General features: G+C 39.5%; 1 protein-coding gene across 1 annotated transcript in view; it reads left to right on the top strand.

Annotated features, from left to right (window-relative positions):
• The window catches only part of LOC120715181 (guanine nucleotide-binding protein G(i) subunit alpha-2), a 51,259-nt gene that overhangs the window by 25,208 nt on the left and 8,275 nt on the right, over positions 1 to 17,776 (top strand). Inside the window, exons 2-3 of the mRNA XM_040002045.1 lie at positions 8,562 to 8,604; positions 12,369 to 12,510. Of these exons, the coding sequence (XP_039857979.1) occupies positions 8,562 to 8,604; positions 12,369 to 12,510 (185 nt within the window). The remainder of the gene's footprint in view (positions 1 to 8,561; positions 8,605 to 12,368; positions 12,511 to 17,776) is intronic.

Genomic DNA, 17,776 nt, shown 5'->3' with positions numbered 1-17,776 from the left:
GTAGGCGGCCTCATCGTTGTCACTGATGAGGCCAATCACCGTGGTGTCATCTGCAAACTTAATGATGGTGTTGGAACCATCAGCAGGTCTGCAGTCGTGGGTGAAGAGGGAGTAGAGGAAAGGGCTCATCACACAGCCTTGTGGTACACCGGTGTTCATTGTGATGGTAGATGAGCAGTGGTTATCCAGCCGGACGTGTTGGGGGCGGTTGGTCAGGAAGTCCAGTAACCATTTGCAGATGAGGGAACTGATGCCCAGGTCTGTCAGTTTCCTGATGAGTTGTGAGGGGTGGATTGTATTGAATGCTGAACTGAAGTCTATAAACAGCATTCTGGCATAGGTGTTGTTGTTGTCCAGGTGTGAGAGGACAGAGTGCAGTGCGATGGAGACTGCATCCTCTGTGCTCCTGTTCTGGCGGTATGCGAATTGGTGGGGGTCCAGGGTGGGGGGGAGACAGGATTTGAAGTGTGCTAGGACCAGTCGCTCTAAGCACTTAGTGATGATGGGGGTGAGTGCTACTGGGCGGTAATCATTGAGGCAAGATGGGTTGGAGTTTTTGGGTATCGGGACGATGGAGGTGGATTTGAAGCAGGCCGGTACCACAGTGTGGGCCAAGGACAGATTGAATATGTCTGTGAGCACTCCTGCAAGCTCCCCAGAACACGCTCTGAGAACACGCCCGGGGATGCCATCAGGGCCTGCAGCCTTGTGGACATTGATCCTGCTCAGCACCGCTCCTACATCGGTGGGGGAGAGAGTCAGAGGTTGGTGGTCTGGCGTCATGTCTGCTTTGGTTGTGGTTGTGGGGTTCCCTCGCTCAAAACGAGCATAAAAGTTGTTGAGCTCGTTGAGGAAGGAGACATCAGAGGATGCGGGGGAGGGTTTGGTGGTCCTGTAGTCTGTGATGGTCTGGAGTCCTTGCCACATGCGTCGGGGGTTGGAGTTGGAGAAGTGTTCTTCTACCTTCTTTTTGTAATGGTGTTTGGCTTTTTTGATGCCCTTCTTTAGATTAGCCCTGGCTGTACTGAAGGCGTGTGCATCTCCTGACCTAAAGGCAGTGTTGCGGGCCTTCAGGAGGAGACGAACATCCCGGTTCATCCAAGGCTTCTGGTTGGGGTACATGGTGATCAGTTTCTGGGTGGTGACACTGTCTGTGGTTTTGGAGATGTAATCTAGTACAGATGAGGCGTACTGGTCCAGGTCTGTGTGGGTGAACATATTCCAGTCTGTGTTTTTAAATCTGTCCTGGAGCACTGCGTCTGTCCCCTCTGGCCACACTTTAATTGTCCTCACAGCAGGTTTCACACGTTGGATGAGTGGTGAATACCGAGGTGTGAGGAACAGGGAGAGATGGTCCGATTGTCCAATGTGGGGGAGGGGTGTGGCTTTGTAGGCTCCAGCCAGGTTGGAATACACATGGTCTAAAGTCTTGTCTCCTCTGGTGTGGCAGGAGACATGTTGGTGGAATCTGGGGAGGACTGTCTTTAAGTTGGTGTGGTTGAAGTCGCCAGCAACAATAAAAGCAGCCTCGGGGTGTTTATTCTGGTGTTTGTTAATGGCTGCAGAAAGTTCTTTCATGGCCAACCTAGCATTAGCGTCGGGGGGGATATACACGGCAGTGAGTATGATAGAGGTGAGTTCTCTGGGGAGATAATAAGGTCTGCATTTGACCATTAAAAACTCCGCATTAGGTGAGCAGTGACTCTCAGTAGTAGTGGAGTTCATGCACCAAGCATTGTTAATATAAATGCACAAACCTCCACCTCTGGTCTTGCCGGAGTCATCTGCTAGCCTGTCGGCTCGGTGTGTGTGGCGTCCTGCTAACTCGATAGCATTGTCCGGGCAGCTGTTGTTCAGCCATGTTTCGGTGAAAAACATGACATTTGAGTCCATAATCCGTCTGTTGTTAGTGATGGAGAGCCGTATCTCATCCATTTTGTTTGCCAGAGAACGGACATTGGCGAGAAAAATACTGGGTAAAGGCAGCCGGTGTGGTGTTAGCTTTAGCTTAGCCCGTAGCCCTCCGCGCCTACCTCGCCTTTGTTTACGATCTCGGCGCCGTCTGCGTGCACTTCCGCCCGGCCGGGGAGAGTGGGCAGCCTCCGGTGTTCTGGAGATCTCTGGGATGAGTCGGAGATCGGCGATAAAACTGTTGGAGTTGTGAGTCCAGATGTCCAGAAGCTCTTGTCTGCTGTAGGTCAGCAACGCACAGCAATTCTGGACGAATAATCCGGTTAAAAGTAGATAAAAAAACGCTAAATAGCAGATTCTGGAGAGACACTGAGCCTCGCGTTGTTCACGCGCCGCCATCTTGGTTTAGTGTTCACACTGTCCAACTCTACTCCCAGTACCACCTATCTATCCTGTCTTTGTTAACAGCCTTTTAATTACAGTACTTTTTCTTCCTCCCCATTGTCCTCACTCATTCTGTTTTAAATTCTGTTTTACGTTCTTAATAATGTTTGCTGGATAGAAATGGGTTCACCTCTGCTCAGAATCCCCACACCATACACTTATAAGGTCCTGTGCCAGCCCTTCCAAAGGGACTCTGCGAGTTCTTATCTCCTCCCTGTTGTACGGAGCTATTCTGAGCCAATTTATAATGCAGCTTACCTCAGCCTCAGAATTATAATTAAAAGATGTGACTCAAATAAAGACCATAAGACGTCAGTTGTGTATTATGATTTTTTTGGTCAGTTTTTTCATATGTTTTAACACCTACGTATGTCAAAAACAACTCCCCTCTCGTTTCTGCATTAGTCTAAGTGCTTCACTAGGCACAATGTAGCCATCCTCTGATAGACATTGAGTCACACCAGTGATTTCTTTTTGCCCGAAGACAAGCAGCATCACTCTGAGCTTCCCACTTTCCCTGACAGATCCAACACTCATTTTCACAAGTCTAAACAGCAGATAGAAGTCAACAGTAACTGCATGTCAGAGATGGTGCTTTTTATATTTTGAACATTTTTAGTAATTATAAAGTAAAAAAAAAACCCAACTATATAAAACTGTAACTTTATTGAGTAAAGGTTACAGTGTAATAGTAAATAAAAACAGTGCTGGTTTTTAGTTTTATTTCCCCAACAACTAAAAGCTACTTTCATCTGAAATGTGGGCCTCAGCTTTATAGACAGTGCCTTCAAAAATGTCAGAAACAAACATTTTAAAAAATGTGACATTTAGAGAATAACTGCTCTTCCTCATGGCAAAAATCTTTAGTTGGCCTGTTTGACTAAGAGTCCAAAAGCAAATGGTTTACAGTCATACTAAACAGCAGTAAATTTTTGGCATTCATGCTGTATAAATAATGATAAAAAATTGTAGCAATTAATTTGCCGTCAGCTGCCTTATCTTTTAATCAAGCAGTGCTGTAAACACCCTCGAGAAAATGCCAGATGTAGATTGGTATCGTAAAAGCTTTTTGACTGATGACTGACCTTTTCTGCTGTGACATTATGTGTGGATGTTTGTGTGTTTGCCCGGTTCAGAATATCTCATCACACCATGAATGGACACTTTGTGTCATCAGCAGTGGGTGACTGAGGCAACTGCCAAGTTTTTTATAAATGTAAGTGGGTCTGTGAGGGTACTGGATATGTTGAGAAAAATGGCTGTATTTTTTGTAGCCTGGCTACTTATGATCCTCATGCTACAAATCACGCTGTTACCATTGCTGGATGTTCTGGTACTCACTGAAAAACAACTCTGGAACAGCTATGAATAGTTGAGGTTAAAGAAGCAGAAAGTAAGGGGGGCGGGCGATGTTCTTCTAATTGGCAGAAAGTGATTCTGAGCCTATTTGACTGAATGGGCTTTCGCACCTGCCGGCACAAAGCATAGATGGATCTTTGTAATGCTGGTTCACCCTCATTGCTGCACTAGCCCTGAAGCAGTGGATACAAATCTTTATTTAGAACAGGGATGCCAAATACTCAGTATACATTGTGGACCACATACAGCCAGCTTTCATCTTTAGTGGGTTTAGGTTTATATAGTGCCAAATCACAACTGAGATGTAACCATATGAAAACGTTATAAAGAAAAGCTAATAATGTAATAATAAAAAGATCTGTCAACATGACACTTTGGGTTCAAGTCATAAGAAATAAATGTGCAAAATTGGAGAAAAGGTTCAGGTAGCTCCCTGACCAGACTCTTGTAATTATAAAACTAAAGATTTTGGTTAATTCACAACAACGTTTTTTTCTTTTTTTTCCCCAATTTTATGCCCTCCTTCACATTTTCCAAAGTCATGCTGTGGGCTGGATTGGAGTTGGATAGAGATTTAGAATATTCTTTAGATTTGTCAGTAGCAACAGAATTGACTGCTTTTAATACCACTATTTGATGTACTCTGCAGGGGCTTGTGTAACTGTTTTAGCTCCATGTGGGAAAGTTGCTGAAATCAATTGTGCAATCAGACATTTTATTGACATATAAAACTGTGTTAATATCCTTCTCAATGGCAATTGATTCATGTAAAGTAGCTCTTTTTACCCTTGCAAACACTGTTTTGAGTGCCAGTGATGTAAGTTCGGACACACCTTCTCATTTAATGTTTTTTTTTCTGTATTTTCATGACTATTTACATTGTAGACTCACTGAAGGGATTAAAACTATGAATGAACACATATGGAGTCAGTCTGAAGTATCTCAAAGTCTGAAATATCTCAAAACATGTTTTACATTTTAGATTCTTCAAACTATCCACCCTTTGATCACTGCTTGTACACTCTTGGCATTCCCTCGATGAGCTTCATGAGGTTTCTCACCTGAAATGGTTTTTCAACAGTCTTGAAGGAGTTCCCAGAGATGATGAATTCTAACAGTTGTCAAATAGGGCAGTCAGCTGTGTACCAACCTGACTTCTGCACAACACATCTGATGGTCCCAACCCCATTAAGAAGACAAGAAATTCCAGAAATGAACCCTTGCTTGTTTGCAGTGCTGTCAGCAAAGCAAAGAGTGGCTACTTTGAGGAATCTAAAATATAAAACATATTTAGAGTTACACATTTTTTCTATAATTCCACATATCTTGCTTCATATATTTGATGTCTTCAGTATGTATCTGCAATGTAGAGAGTGGTATATATAAAGAAAAACCATTAAATGAAAAGGTGTGTCCAAAGCGTGTACATTTACTTAAAAAACAATTATGAATAAAAAAGTGTCTGTTCCCACCTTAAATGGTTAGTCTACTTTTGCTGTTTTGTGTAGTCGCAACGCATGCTAATTAAAAATAATAATTTGAGCTTTTGAAATAAGCGTTGTGTAACACTTTTTTTTCACTCCTTCATAAGATTTATGCTACTACCTTATATCTGCGGAGGAAATACAACACTCCATGATCTTAGCAAGGTGCTATCCCTGCAAGAGAGATAAATGAACATATTTAATAATAAAATACTCTACTCAGGAAATATTTAATTAGAACACTTTTGAACCTTTACCAAGATTCAAATATCACACCTTTAATGTGTGCTTTTGAAATCTGTACTTGAAATCTGTATTTGGTATCTGCCTGAAAAATCTTCTGCTGGCTACAGTGCATTTTTATATTTTTCATTATAAAACAAGGAAACACAAATCATTCAGACTGCTTTTCTTTCTAATGGTTCACAATCAATTCCACACTGAAGATGGATTAAAAATATTTGTGTTTCTCTTGCACTGTCTATTCCCTTAGGTTGCAGGAATAGTGATATTTTCCTGTAAATACAACATCAGTTCAAAAGTTTTCCCCTGAAGCAGAATAAGAGCAGTCCCCGGTTTTCCTGTAATACCGTGTGCCTGAAGAATTGGGAGGCTCTTTTCTTTTTCTCTGCTGCTCACAAGCGTCCACCTCCCTTTAGATCTGAAATATTAATGGATGAGTTTTATTCTGGAATCAGAAAGGTGCCCTTCATACACATGTGTGTCCACAGAGAGGTGGATATCACACTTTCTACCACCTACCTTATATCTTTAACCAGGACATTTTTTTATATAAGCACTTGTAAATCAGAGGCTGTATTTATGTTATTTGTTCATGCTTGTGCATCTGAAAGGAAGCTTTAATGTTCCAGATATAAGTAGATGGCAGTTCAAAAGAGGAGATTTGACAAGGCCCTTGCAATAAAACAATGTGTTCTTAAGAGATATGGTGTTGAAAAAAAGAAGCAGCTCCTTACACAGTTTTGTCTTGATTAGAGGTTTCTACAACAAGAAGCGGGTATTAGTAATTCAAAAGAGAAAACTGAGAAGATCATTTTTCATGTTTTAAAAAAACACACATTCTTTTGTCTGCTGGGTTGTTGCATAAAATATATATATATATATATTTTTTTTATAAATACACAAATCACCTAGAGATCCATCCAGCTCTCTGACAGCTTGCAGCACAGCAAATGTAACCTAAGACTTGGCTTTTTACACTCCCTTTGCGTTCCCTTCTTTTTCTCAGAAAAGTACTTGATGTGTGCGAAAATGATGTGTGTTGACAGCGTGAACGGGCAACACTGCTTGTCCCAGTTGGTCCGTCAGCCCAAGGCTAAGCTAATGTCTGTTGGCAGGGCTGGGTCAGGTGGCATGAAGGGACAGTTTATGGTGGCACAGAAGTGGCAAGAGCTCGTGTCTCCTCATTTCAACATGATAACAATTGTCCGGAAACATTGTATTCATTCATTGTGTTACTCACTGTATTCAGAACTTATGGAAGTAGGTTTACAGGCTATGAAACAAAAGGCAGTAAAGCGCTGACTTGTGAACTGTGTGCGTGATGATTTTGCTTGTGTAAGGAACATACAGTTTTTGCTTGGCTGACTCAGAATTAAGTTTTAAATTCTTAATGGATCTTTAGTTCTTTACTTTTGATCCAGAGGAATAGGAATTTTACTGTCCCGATGGTGTAGCGTTTCTTGCTTTTACAGCAGCGTAACCAAGATGGTGGTTTCAGCACTAAATCCAATGTGTGCCCTGTACTGTGCTCTGCAATGCATTGAATTCTCCAAATTCACTATTTCAAAATCTATTGTTTACTTTTATGCTTGACTAGCTTGTTGTTTTCCTCTTGCTTTTATTAACTTTTCCTGAGGAATTTTGAAATTGCTGTCAGTTGACATTAACTGAAATACTGGAATAGGATCAAACTACAAACAAGCGAACGGAGTGAACATTGCTCCATATCGTCACTCATAATAATAAAGTAACATGAGAGTTTCCAGTCCAAACCAAGGGGTTTCTAATATAATTTGGCATAAAAGACCATGAAATTCTAATGTTTCATTTGTGCACACAGTTTTCTCTACTCAAGCATGTTGGTGTCACGTAGGCCCTTCCACATCTGTGTGGGCAAATAGAAACTCTAATATAAATGTGACACATTTTATAAATCTCGTGCATCAAAGAACTGGGCTTCTTTAGAACTGGGCTTCTTTATTTCTAAAAACAAAAGGTATGGAGTCCCAGATATTTAACCTCTAGTGGAGGTTGTTCCCTTTGAAGTGGACATTGATCTACTATTGACTTGGTCATCCCTAGGAAAAAACTTTGTAAACACAAGCTAAACAACATATACACTATGTGCACTTCTGTTCAGTGAGGAGAGGTCAGACCTGTACATAGGAGAAACTAAACAACCATTCCACAAATGCATGACAGAACATAGAGTTACACCTCAACAGGACAACACTCACCTGTACACTCATTCACCTGAAGGACAAAGGTCACTCTTTGGACAGTGAAGACAGATGGTCGCTGTGAACAAACATCATTGAACAGAGGTGGTGGCTTACCACACCATTTGTCAGCCACCTACAATGCAGTCTTTAGGTCCTTAGATCCCGGACACACACACCTTGCCTCAGGTTAGATTGGGGTAGGTCACATGATGGGGCAAAGTCTCACAGTGGTTTCACCCTTTACCCCTGCTGATGGTAATGACCATTGACTTTTTTCACATCTTGGCTTATGTGATGATGCACATTATCAATAGTGGGTCAACGACCACCTCCGAAGGATACCTGGAAGTGTCCACTTTGTTTCTATAACTCAAGAAGCTTCTTGGATGAGCGGTGAAATGTTTTCATAAACTTCAGGAAGTCCAGTTGCCTTCTTTTTCAAGCTCCTAAGACTACCATGAACTGGATGACTAAGAGCCAACACAAACTTCTGCTGTGTAGTTTGTTTAATTAGCCAACTAGCTAAATATGACATCCCTGATAAAATGTTGTGTGCCGCAAAGCCACCTTTAAATGATCTTTTTCTCATCATAATAAGTGGCTTAGGAAAAGCTGTGCAGTTGTGAACTATTTAATAGTCAAAAGCCACTTCTTCTGGAGTGAAAAATAAACACTGAAATGAATATGGGAAGTATTCATGCATATCTGTACATCGTGTTCTCACAAACGGAAACATAAATAAACCAGGCAACCCAGAGGATGAATGTGATGTTAGCAGTAGGTCATCACTGTGTTGCTCTTATTTTCAAAGCAGGAACAGCCACAACTAAAGTTTAAGTTTATTCTTATTATGTGCACACAGATCCTTTGTAACTCTTTCATGTTAATGTTCCAACAGGTGCTGGGGAGTCTGGAAAGAGCACCATTGTAAAGCAGATGAAGTAAGTTGCAAAAGGAATGTTTATTCCACCTTTTTTTAAATTCTGCATAACACAAAAGCTTTTTCACGTCACTGGAATTTGGTTGGTAATCACAAAACCATTAAAAGCTACAAACTAATATTAGCTCTAATGCTATACACCCATTACTTGTTTTTTCTATGATCTGTTGGTCAAATAGTTGTTTCCTTGTTTAACAAAAGCAACCAAAGTAGTTCTTATGTCGGTGTGTGGAAGTAAATGTTGCCCTTTAAGATATATATACATATATATTGCCATCACCCTGCCAGACAGGTGGGGGACATGGACACCCAAGTTTGTGAACGTGATGACTCGAGAACGAAGTGACAAAGCGACATTTAAATTGATACCATAGGTGTATCTCAGAAGAGTTCGAATCTCATAGACCTCGACCTCAGGCATAGAAGTCCGAGGTCAATTGTTCTGAAAATCTTGTGAATACGATAGTTTGAGAACAAGGTGACGTGGGATTTTTAAATTCATACGATAGGTGCCTCTACTAGGAGGCTGAGGGGTACCATTGGCCACTGCCAGTATTTGTAAATGTCTTTTAAAAACCTCACAAATTAAAAAATTTCTTTATAATCACAATAAACTTTAATTATATTGTGTCACTGAGCCTAATAACCACAGTCATATTATAAGTGGTCACACGATGCCGGTTAACACCCCAGGAAGTCAACCCAGATTTTCTGACTTTAGCAATGAGTGTGTTTACATAAGAGGGGGCAGTGCTGACACCAGATGACCCATTTCCAAAAATGGACAGGTCTAGAGCTGCATATTTAAAGAAGAACAAGAGATAATCCTAAATAAATATAATAAATTTAAAATATAATACAAGCTAAAAGCAACACAGTTGTTTTAGCTAGAGACTGCAAGAAAATCTGGCAGTTTGAATGTGTAAACTGATATTGCTATCACTGCTTAATTCTTCAAAATTTCAAAATTCATATTTTATTTGTCACGTACACATTCATACACAGTACGATATGTAGTGAAATGCTTGGACAACTGCTCGTGACCTAAAGAAAACAAAAAAGGAAAAGGCTATGAATAAGATAGGAAATAAATATGAAAAATTAAAAAGGGTAAATTTAACTAGGAAGGAATAAAATATAAATTAAGGTTAAAAATGAAATAACTGTACAACACAAATTAGAATGAAGGGTAAATTAGAATGAAGGGTAAAAGTGTTACAAAAGTTACAAAAGTGTGCAGAAGAATACATATAATCGATTTCTGACAGTCTGTTTAATTCTAAGACGCTCATAAGGAAAATCCAAGACATTTAGAGAGGTAAGTTATTGGCTTTATTAAAATGTCAGTGCATGAGGATGCCATGTTCTAAGGTTAATAGGCACAACTTTATCCATCATGTTGATATAATATTTCCAACTTACAGTGGGGTGTGCTGCATAGGTTGTTGTAATGGTATGCCTCAATAAGTATTGACTGACTGCCGTAAGGGGAAACCCTGTTAACTTCCTGTCACAGTTCACTGTTCTTATTTTATGTGTTTCGGTCAGAGAACTTGAGCAGTTTACAGTTAAAACGTTTCAGTTTTAGATACAATACAGTGGAATTATTTCAAGTTGGTTCCCAGGTGATGTTGTGGTCACAGGTGTTTAGAATTTTTTTGTACATGTGAGAACATATAGGGTTATTGGAAAGTACTTAACACATAGACTTGGCTTCTGAGACCAATAGGAGTCTATGGGAAAATGTCCCTCCGTCTTGACCTCTGCAAACACTTTCCTGATAGGTTTCTGGGCTCAGTCTCTCAGTCTTGAGTCATACTGAATAAAAAAGCCTTTTGTAAATCTTGGGAGTCCTGTGTTTCAGAATGGAGGTCCAGTGAGCAAGTAATTTTAAAGCTAGACCCCTCCATGTCATATAGGTATTTTGAAATCAAAATGACGATGGTAAAAACACTCATTTTGAGGCTTCAAAACGAGACTACATCAACCAGGGGATGATGTCAGGGTAGCTAGGTCCATCTTTTATGCTGTCTATAAAACAAAGGCTTTTCATTTCTTTCTTTCTTTCTTTTTGTAAAGCTTGTGCACCAATCAGGATACACAATGACACAGATACTCACACACTAATGGATAAACACAGAGGACACTAAATGCCTTAATTATTCACATTCCTCTGGGCTAACCAGGCATTGAATCCATTTTTTATGAGTTTGGACCAAGAACAGTCTGTTGCTTTTGAAGCTAATTTATAAACTTGTACAGAGGTATCGATTTATCAGCATGAAGACAGAAGCAATCATGACTCTGACCTTTTATTTAATGTCATACATGACATTAATGTCATGTATGATGACATTGTGCGGTGTAAACATGTCTTACAGTAAGAAAAGTTAGCTAATTCAACGTTCTTAGAACAGCTCAAAAAGAAGGCAGCTGTTTTCTAAATTATTACTGTTCATTAACATTAACATCGGTAGGCTGTTAAAAGCAGGGGGCAGACCCACTTTAGAATTACTGTGGGGCTGTCTCACTTCGCTGTCTCTGCACTTTGTTCTGCAGCCTGATGAAATCTGGGTGATTGCACCTCATGATGGGCTGCACACTTGTGCATGCACAAACACTTAGTTCCGTCGCAGTCAGGGTAATAATACTGCAAGAGGTAAAGTTAGGATACTGCATCAGCTGAATGCTGCAGTGTTGAGGCAGTCCCACTGTGTGTTAACCCCGTTTGCTACACATCATCCTACACAGCATGCTGACATGATAAATGTTACACTGAGTATTCAGTATGCTTTTTATAGACTAGATAGCAACACAGACAAAACAAAATCAGCTTTTAGCTTCAAAAATATTTTGAGTTTAAACCCAGCCAAAACTCTTAATGTAATCATTAATGTGTAACAATGATTGTAAAGAAAATGATTTAAACTGTACAGTACAAAGACATTAATGATGTTAATCATTAACTACCCAGTAACAGAATTTGAGCTAGTCTGATTTTCTGTGTGAAAGAAGCTGTTTAGTTTAGCAGTTTCACTTAAATCTGAGCCTGGCAGCTAACTATGTAACAGCATTTGGGAATACGTCTTCTTAAAAATAATTCAGTAATAATCAACATGTATGTTTCTTTAAGAGAATTTCAGACAACTTTACATTGATTTATTAAAAGAAATAAGGTCAAACTGGTGACAAATAGGTAATAAAGGCAGTAGGTAATAAATAGGTTATAAATAGGTCAGATTCTGTGCTATTCCTTACTCTGTGTTGCCACCCACATCCATTCATGTCATCTCTACCACTGATCTCCAGCATGACTTTTTGGGATACCTGCTGACAGTAAGAATTCACAAGTTGCTTCATTTTATATACTTTAAGCTGTTTTTTTTCTTTATTTTTATAGCAAGGATGCTGGAGAACACTCCAAATGAGCTTGGAAGTAGTTTTTGAAGACTTCATTAAAACAATAATTGATTCCCCCTCATGTACATCGAACCAAGTGTTGCTAATCTGTCATCCTGTTCTTATCGGCCATGAACTAATTCCATCCTGATGTGTGTCTGCTGTTAAATGAATTTCACATTCTGTGCAAAAAGCAAAAATGTGTCATTATTTACACTTGAAGTGCACCAGAAGAGTTTTTTAATTGACAGGGTAAACAGTAGAAATGATTTCAGCAAGCATAATTGCATCACATATTTGAGAATACTGTGGGCAATGTTTTAATGTGCACTTAAATAAAACTTGAATGTCTCTTGATATTCTCAGGATCATCCATGAAGATGGCTACTCAGAAGATGAGTGTAAGCAGTACAGAGCAGTGGTTTATAGTAATACCATCCAATCTATAATGGCCATTGTTAAAGCCATGGCCAGTCTGAAGATAGACTACAGCAATCCCACCAGAGTGGTAAGATGCACAAACACTCCCAAACACAATGTATTTTCTAAAGCATGGCGTTTGTGTACAAAATAATCACTCTAAATGCTTTTTTACTTGATCTTTACAAAATGCTTTATCTGTTGGGAAGCATGGGATGTGTAAGAGCAATAAAGACTCAGGAGCAAGATCCAGACCAAAGGCTAAAAACCATTGTTATGTGAAAATGCTGAATTTAATTTGGCCTTACTAACCATTGACTTACCAGGATGTCGCTTGGGGCTAAACAAAACAAAGCCTGCTTTATCAACAGCATCTTGCAACTGTGTATCTGGCACAGTACTTAAGAGTTACATTGTGCTTTCCCAGAATTGAAATCACAAGTTTTCCATTGTTTCCAGTCACTGTGCCCTATTTACTTGGTCCTTTTTCTCAATATAAAGAGGCTAAATAACCCAGTTGCTTACATACATACATATACACGTATGTGTCATTACTAAGACATGTATAACACGGCAAAATAGGATTATTTAAAGGCTACCATGACTCTTTCTTACATGTTTCCTCTTCTTGGCAGTTCTTGTTCAGTCAATACCACTGTCGGGCTGTGCCAGTGTTTTAAACAAACATGGTATCATGTGATTTCCAACATGCATCTGTTCACAGCAGCCTTTTTTTTATCAGCAGTAAGATTTATGTAGTAGGTGTTACACAGAACTGGAGCACAGTATAATCCTTTCCTGATATGTCTTTGCAACCTGCAGGGAAATAGCACTTGTCTTACTGACTCCATCTGGTCCATCTTTGATCTGCTGTCTCCTTAAAGTTGTACTAGACAGAGAGGAGTCTGAAAGTATACCTGCTGCAGGAGCAACAGCAGCCACTGAGAGCTCTGGTGCAGATTGGATTAATTCAGTGCTGCTAGCAGGGCACGTTTGAACAGCACTGCTGAGGCTGGTTTCTGCAGCCTCAGCAGCAACACAAACTAATTTCTTATTTTGAAGAATACCCAACTGTAAAAGGAAGATCTTGTTGCTAACCCGTTTGTCTGGATGTGTTTTGTAACAGTTGTCACCCATCATTTATGTTTGCTTTGCATGTTAGTGTTTGCTAAACCTAATCACTCCCAAACTAATGGTTTTATAACTGGCTAGCTAATGAAAACAGGCTTGTCAGTCTTTAAATTACTCCACATATTAAAGATGATTGATTATGCATTTATTTATTTTCTGTCATATATAAAGAGTTACAGTAGCGCATGCTTGTGACAGCTCTAGGTCTTGTGTTTATGTTCTTTGGCAGGCCTGCCTTTTACGTGCTCTATTTCAGATCCTAATCGGGAAATGGCTTGGGAATGCTTGGGAATCTATAGAAACCAGATTCCTCCCTGGCTGTCTCTTCTTCTGGAAGGCTCTTGCCTTTCAGGTCGCTAACTCGGTTTTCATTTGATTTCGCTTGGGTGTGCTGCAGTAATACCTAGTTTAAGCCATATTTGGTTTTAGGTAAGCACCTGCTTATCAGTTCTCCTTGAACTGCCTTTGTGTTGACTTGTTGTTGAAAAAAATATTGACCCAGGAAAAATTGTTTCTCTGAGGATCTCCATTTCTTGGTATGTTCTAAATAATCTGGACATAACACGTTCATATTAAATGTGGTCAAAATTTCAAACAGTGAGGCAAACGCTTACATCGTTAAAGCTGTTTATTATGTTTAAGTGTAAAAAAAAAAAAGTGATGAAGTGAAAACAGTTGTTTTTAGTGCTAAAATCCACAGAATTATCAAGTAAATCTGTCTTTATATTCAGCTTTATTGAGCTTTACAAGCTCTAGGTCTTTGTTAAGTCATCCAATCCACTACTTCACAGTTCATCATCATTCTCACTTTAGAACGAGGCAGAGTGAAATATTTGAGAGGCAGCCAGAGACGATTTTCGACGTGCAAGTCATGGATCTAAAAATAATTTAATTAGCCATAGCTACAGCTGATAAAATCTGCCAGCAACAGTTGTCATCTGAGTAGAAAAAATTAACAGTTGCTTTCGGGGGGGGAAAAATGTACCTCTGTTTAAAAGTAAGGATTTGCAAAGAATGCCACATTTAAGCTAAGTACTGTGTCGCCATACAAGAATTTCAAAGGCTGACGCGTAAAAGATATTTAAGGATTTCTCTGATGTGCGGATGTGGAAGTTGTCTGTGTAGTTCATCCAACAGCAAATTTAATATCTATGGGATTTTGGACAGAGATGTGATGTGATTGTGAGGGCGAGATGTGCATTTGGATTCACTTAATTCAGATGTTTAATTAGGTGATTAACGAGCTTCATTATTATGACTGCACAATTCGAGCATATCAGAAGTACTTAATGAACACACTAAATAATTAGGTGCAGCTCATGCAAACACACACTAAGTTAAACACAACAGGGCATTCGTGAAACTTTTATACTGAAACCTGCAGACAGAAGACAAGAGATGCTGAGATGCAGTCTCCTGCACCCTGTGAACACTTATCAACTTTCAAACAAGCTGCCGGTGAGGTCTGACAGTGGCCGTGTGTGTATCCTGTAAGTGAAGCTGTAATAGAAGGATTAAGGACTCTGCTGTGGTGACGTTTTTTTTCTCACCCATAGATCTGTCAAATGGCTGGGTGTACGTGATGCTACTCTCGCACTCCCACACATAGCAATTAGTGTGCTAGCCTGCCCATACTTGCGCAGCAGCCCTGTAGAAATTGACACACGCTTATGGCTTTCATACTATTCTTTAATTATGCCCCATATTGGATTTCAGTTGAGCTGATCGTAGCAGCTGATCTGCATGTGATAAGGATCATTAACAGACACATTATGCTGCTGTATAGAAGTAAACATGAAACTCAAGTCAGTGTTTGCAGTTTCATGGTGATTCATTGCAGCTGCAAGTGCAGTCGGAGCCTGCAAATTTGTAAGTGAATGACAAAGAGGAGAAGGATAAGGCGAGTGTGTGTGAGTCTAATATTCTGCAGTCTGCAACTTGTAGCTGTGTTAAAAAGAGCAGAAAGAGTTTTAGTAAATGTGTCACATTCCCAGAGAGCCATCGTAAACATCAATTTCATTGGCAGCATGTGAGCGCATCACTTATAGTGACGCACCACTAAATAAACACATTTTAAAAGAACAGTAATGCTATTGGTCCAGTCAAGATATTGACTGGACCAATAATAAAGGACATACACAAATTCAGTAAGCTGGCCATTTAACCAACGTAAACATCACCATCTAATAGGCACAGACGTACATTCACCGGCTGCTTTGTTAGTATTGGACTCCCTTCTGCCTTCAAATTCGCCTTAATTCTTCACTGCATAGATTTAACAAGGTGGTGAAAACATAACTCTGAGATTTCGGTTATTATTGATGCAATAGCATCCTAGAATTCCTGCAGATTTTAGGCTGCAGATCCATGATGTAAATCTCCCATTCCACAACATCCCAGAGGTGCTCTATTGAACTAATATCTGGTGACTGTGGAGGTCATTTGAACACAGTGAACTCATTGTCAGTTTCAAGAAACTAGGTGCGTTGGAAGCATCCATCAGAAGATGGGCACACTATGTTCATAAATTTGTGGACAGGGTCAGGAACAGTATTCAGAAATGATGCTCAGTCGCTACTAAATAGCCCAAACAATTAAAAAAATAAATAAATAACCTTCACGCAATTACACCGCCACTGCAGGACGAATCCAGGCTTTTGTGGTGTTTTCTGTTGTCCAATTTTTGTGAACCGTTGTGAATTTTAGCCTCAGCTTCCTGTTCTTAGCTGACAGGAGGTAGTACCTGGTGTGGTCTTCTGCTGCTCTATCCCATATACTTACAGGTTCAATGTGTTGTGCATTCAGAGATGGTCTTCTGCGTAACTTGGTTGTAGCAAGAGATTTGTTGAAATACTGCTGTCTTCTTGTCAGCTTGAAGCAGTCTGGTTATTCTCCTCTGACCTCTGACTTCAACAAGGCATTTGAACTGCTGCTCACTGGATATTTTCTCTTTTTCAGAACATTATCTGTAAACACTAGAGATGGTTGTGTGGGAAAATCCCAGTAGATGCGCATTTTCTGAAATACTGAGACCAGCCCTTGCAGCATCTTACTTAAATCATCTTTCGTCCTCATTCTGATTGTCGGTTTGAATCCCAGAGAGTTGTCTTGATTATGTTGGCATGTCTAGATCTAAACTGGGTTTTTGGCATGTGGCTCATTAGACATTTTTGTTAAGGAGCAGTTGAATACGTGTACCTAATAAAGTGACCATGATTGTATACTGACTGGATGACAATGGCAGGTAGAGATAGTAATAGATTTCTACTCAGTCCAATTTGTTTCCATTCACAATTACAAAATGTTTCATTATGAATCATTTGTGTATTTTGATGATGCCATACATATTCAGAACTCTAGAAAATCCTGACTGCAGTTGCATTAAGTTAGTTACACATACAAATGTGCAGAGAAAACCAAGGTTTATTTATTACTCTTAGAATTTCTATCCTTGAGAATAAAGGTCAGAGAGAAAAATAATTAACATTGTGCCAACAGGAAGATGGTGAACTAAGAGAAACAAGCAAGGTGGCAAACAGCAGGAAATCAAACCACAGTCTGTTGAAGCAGCCCTGCATGCTGTTACTTCGAGTCATACAGACCTATCTCATATATCTTACATTGGTCAGCCCAAATTGGCTGCCACATTGCTTTATCACATGTTGTAATGATATTATAATCACTTTACGAAAATATTTCCTCTCTTTGTGCCAGTTCTATAGAGATATCGCTCACATTGGTCCATACTGTTGTATTATATTATCAATAAGTATTTCAATCAAAATCCGATTGTAACTGCCTGTTGAAATTTCTCTAACATGTTACACAGGTTAGCTTGTTTCTAAATATTTCCATAGCTGAAGAATATGTTTTGGTTTCCAGTGGTGCCATTTTGCAGGAATTCAAGAACTATCAGAACATGTTTGTCAGCTAATTGCCATTGTAATTTTTCCTCTTGATTGTACTGGCAGAAGAAATATCCTTTCTATTTCTAAATGCCATTGTTAGATATTTCTTAACCTTATTCCTTAGCTTCAGCTGAAATTTAAAAAAAAAAAGTTACCAGAGAAATGCAACTAGGGTTTTTGTCATTTGATCAGTTATATGAAATTTGCTTCAGGAACGACTTCCCTCCCAGCCATTATAGAAGGGGAAGTAACAGCGGTTACTCTTTAATGTCCTGTACATAAGAGCATGTAACTTTTTGTCTTTAAGAACCAACT

This window comes from Simochromis diagramma, unplaced genomic scaffold (genome assembly GCF_900408965.1).
Source record: "Simochromis diagramma unplaced genomic scaffold, fSimDia1.1 OVJJ01000320.1, whole genome shotgun sequence".
Classification (NCBI taxonomy): domain Eukaryota; kingdom Metazoa; phylum Chordata; class Actinopteri; order Cichliformes; family Cichlidae; genus Simochromis; species Simochromis diagramma.
Note: the sequence above shows the minus strand (reverse complement) of the source record. Positions and strands in the feature narration are given on the sequence as shown.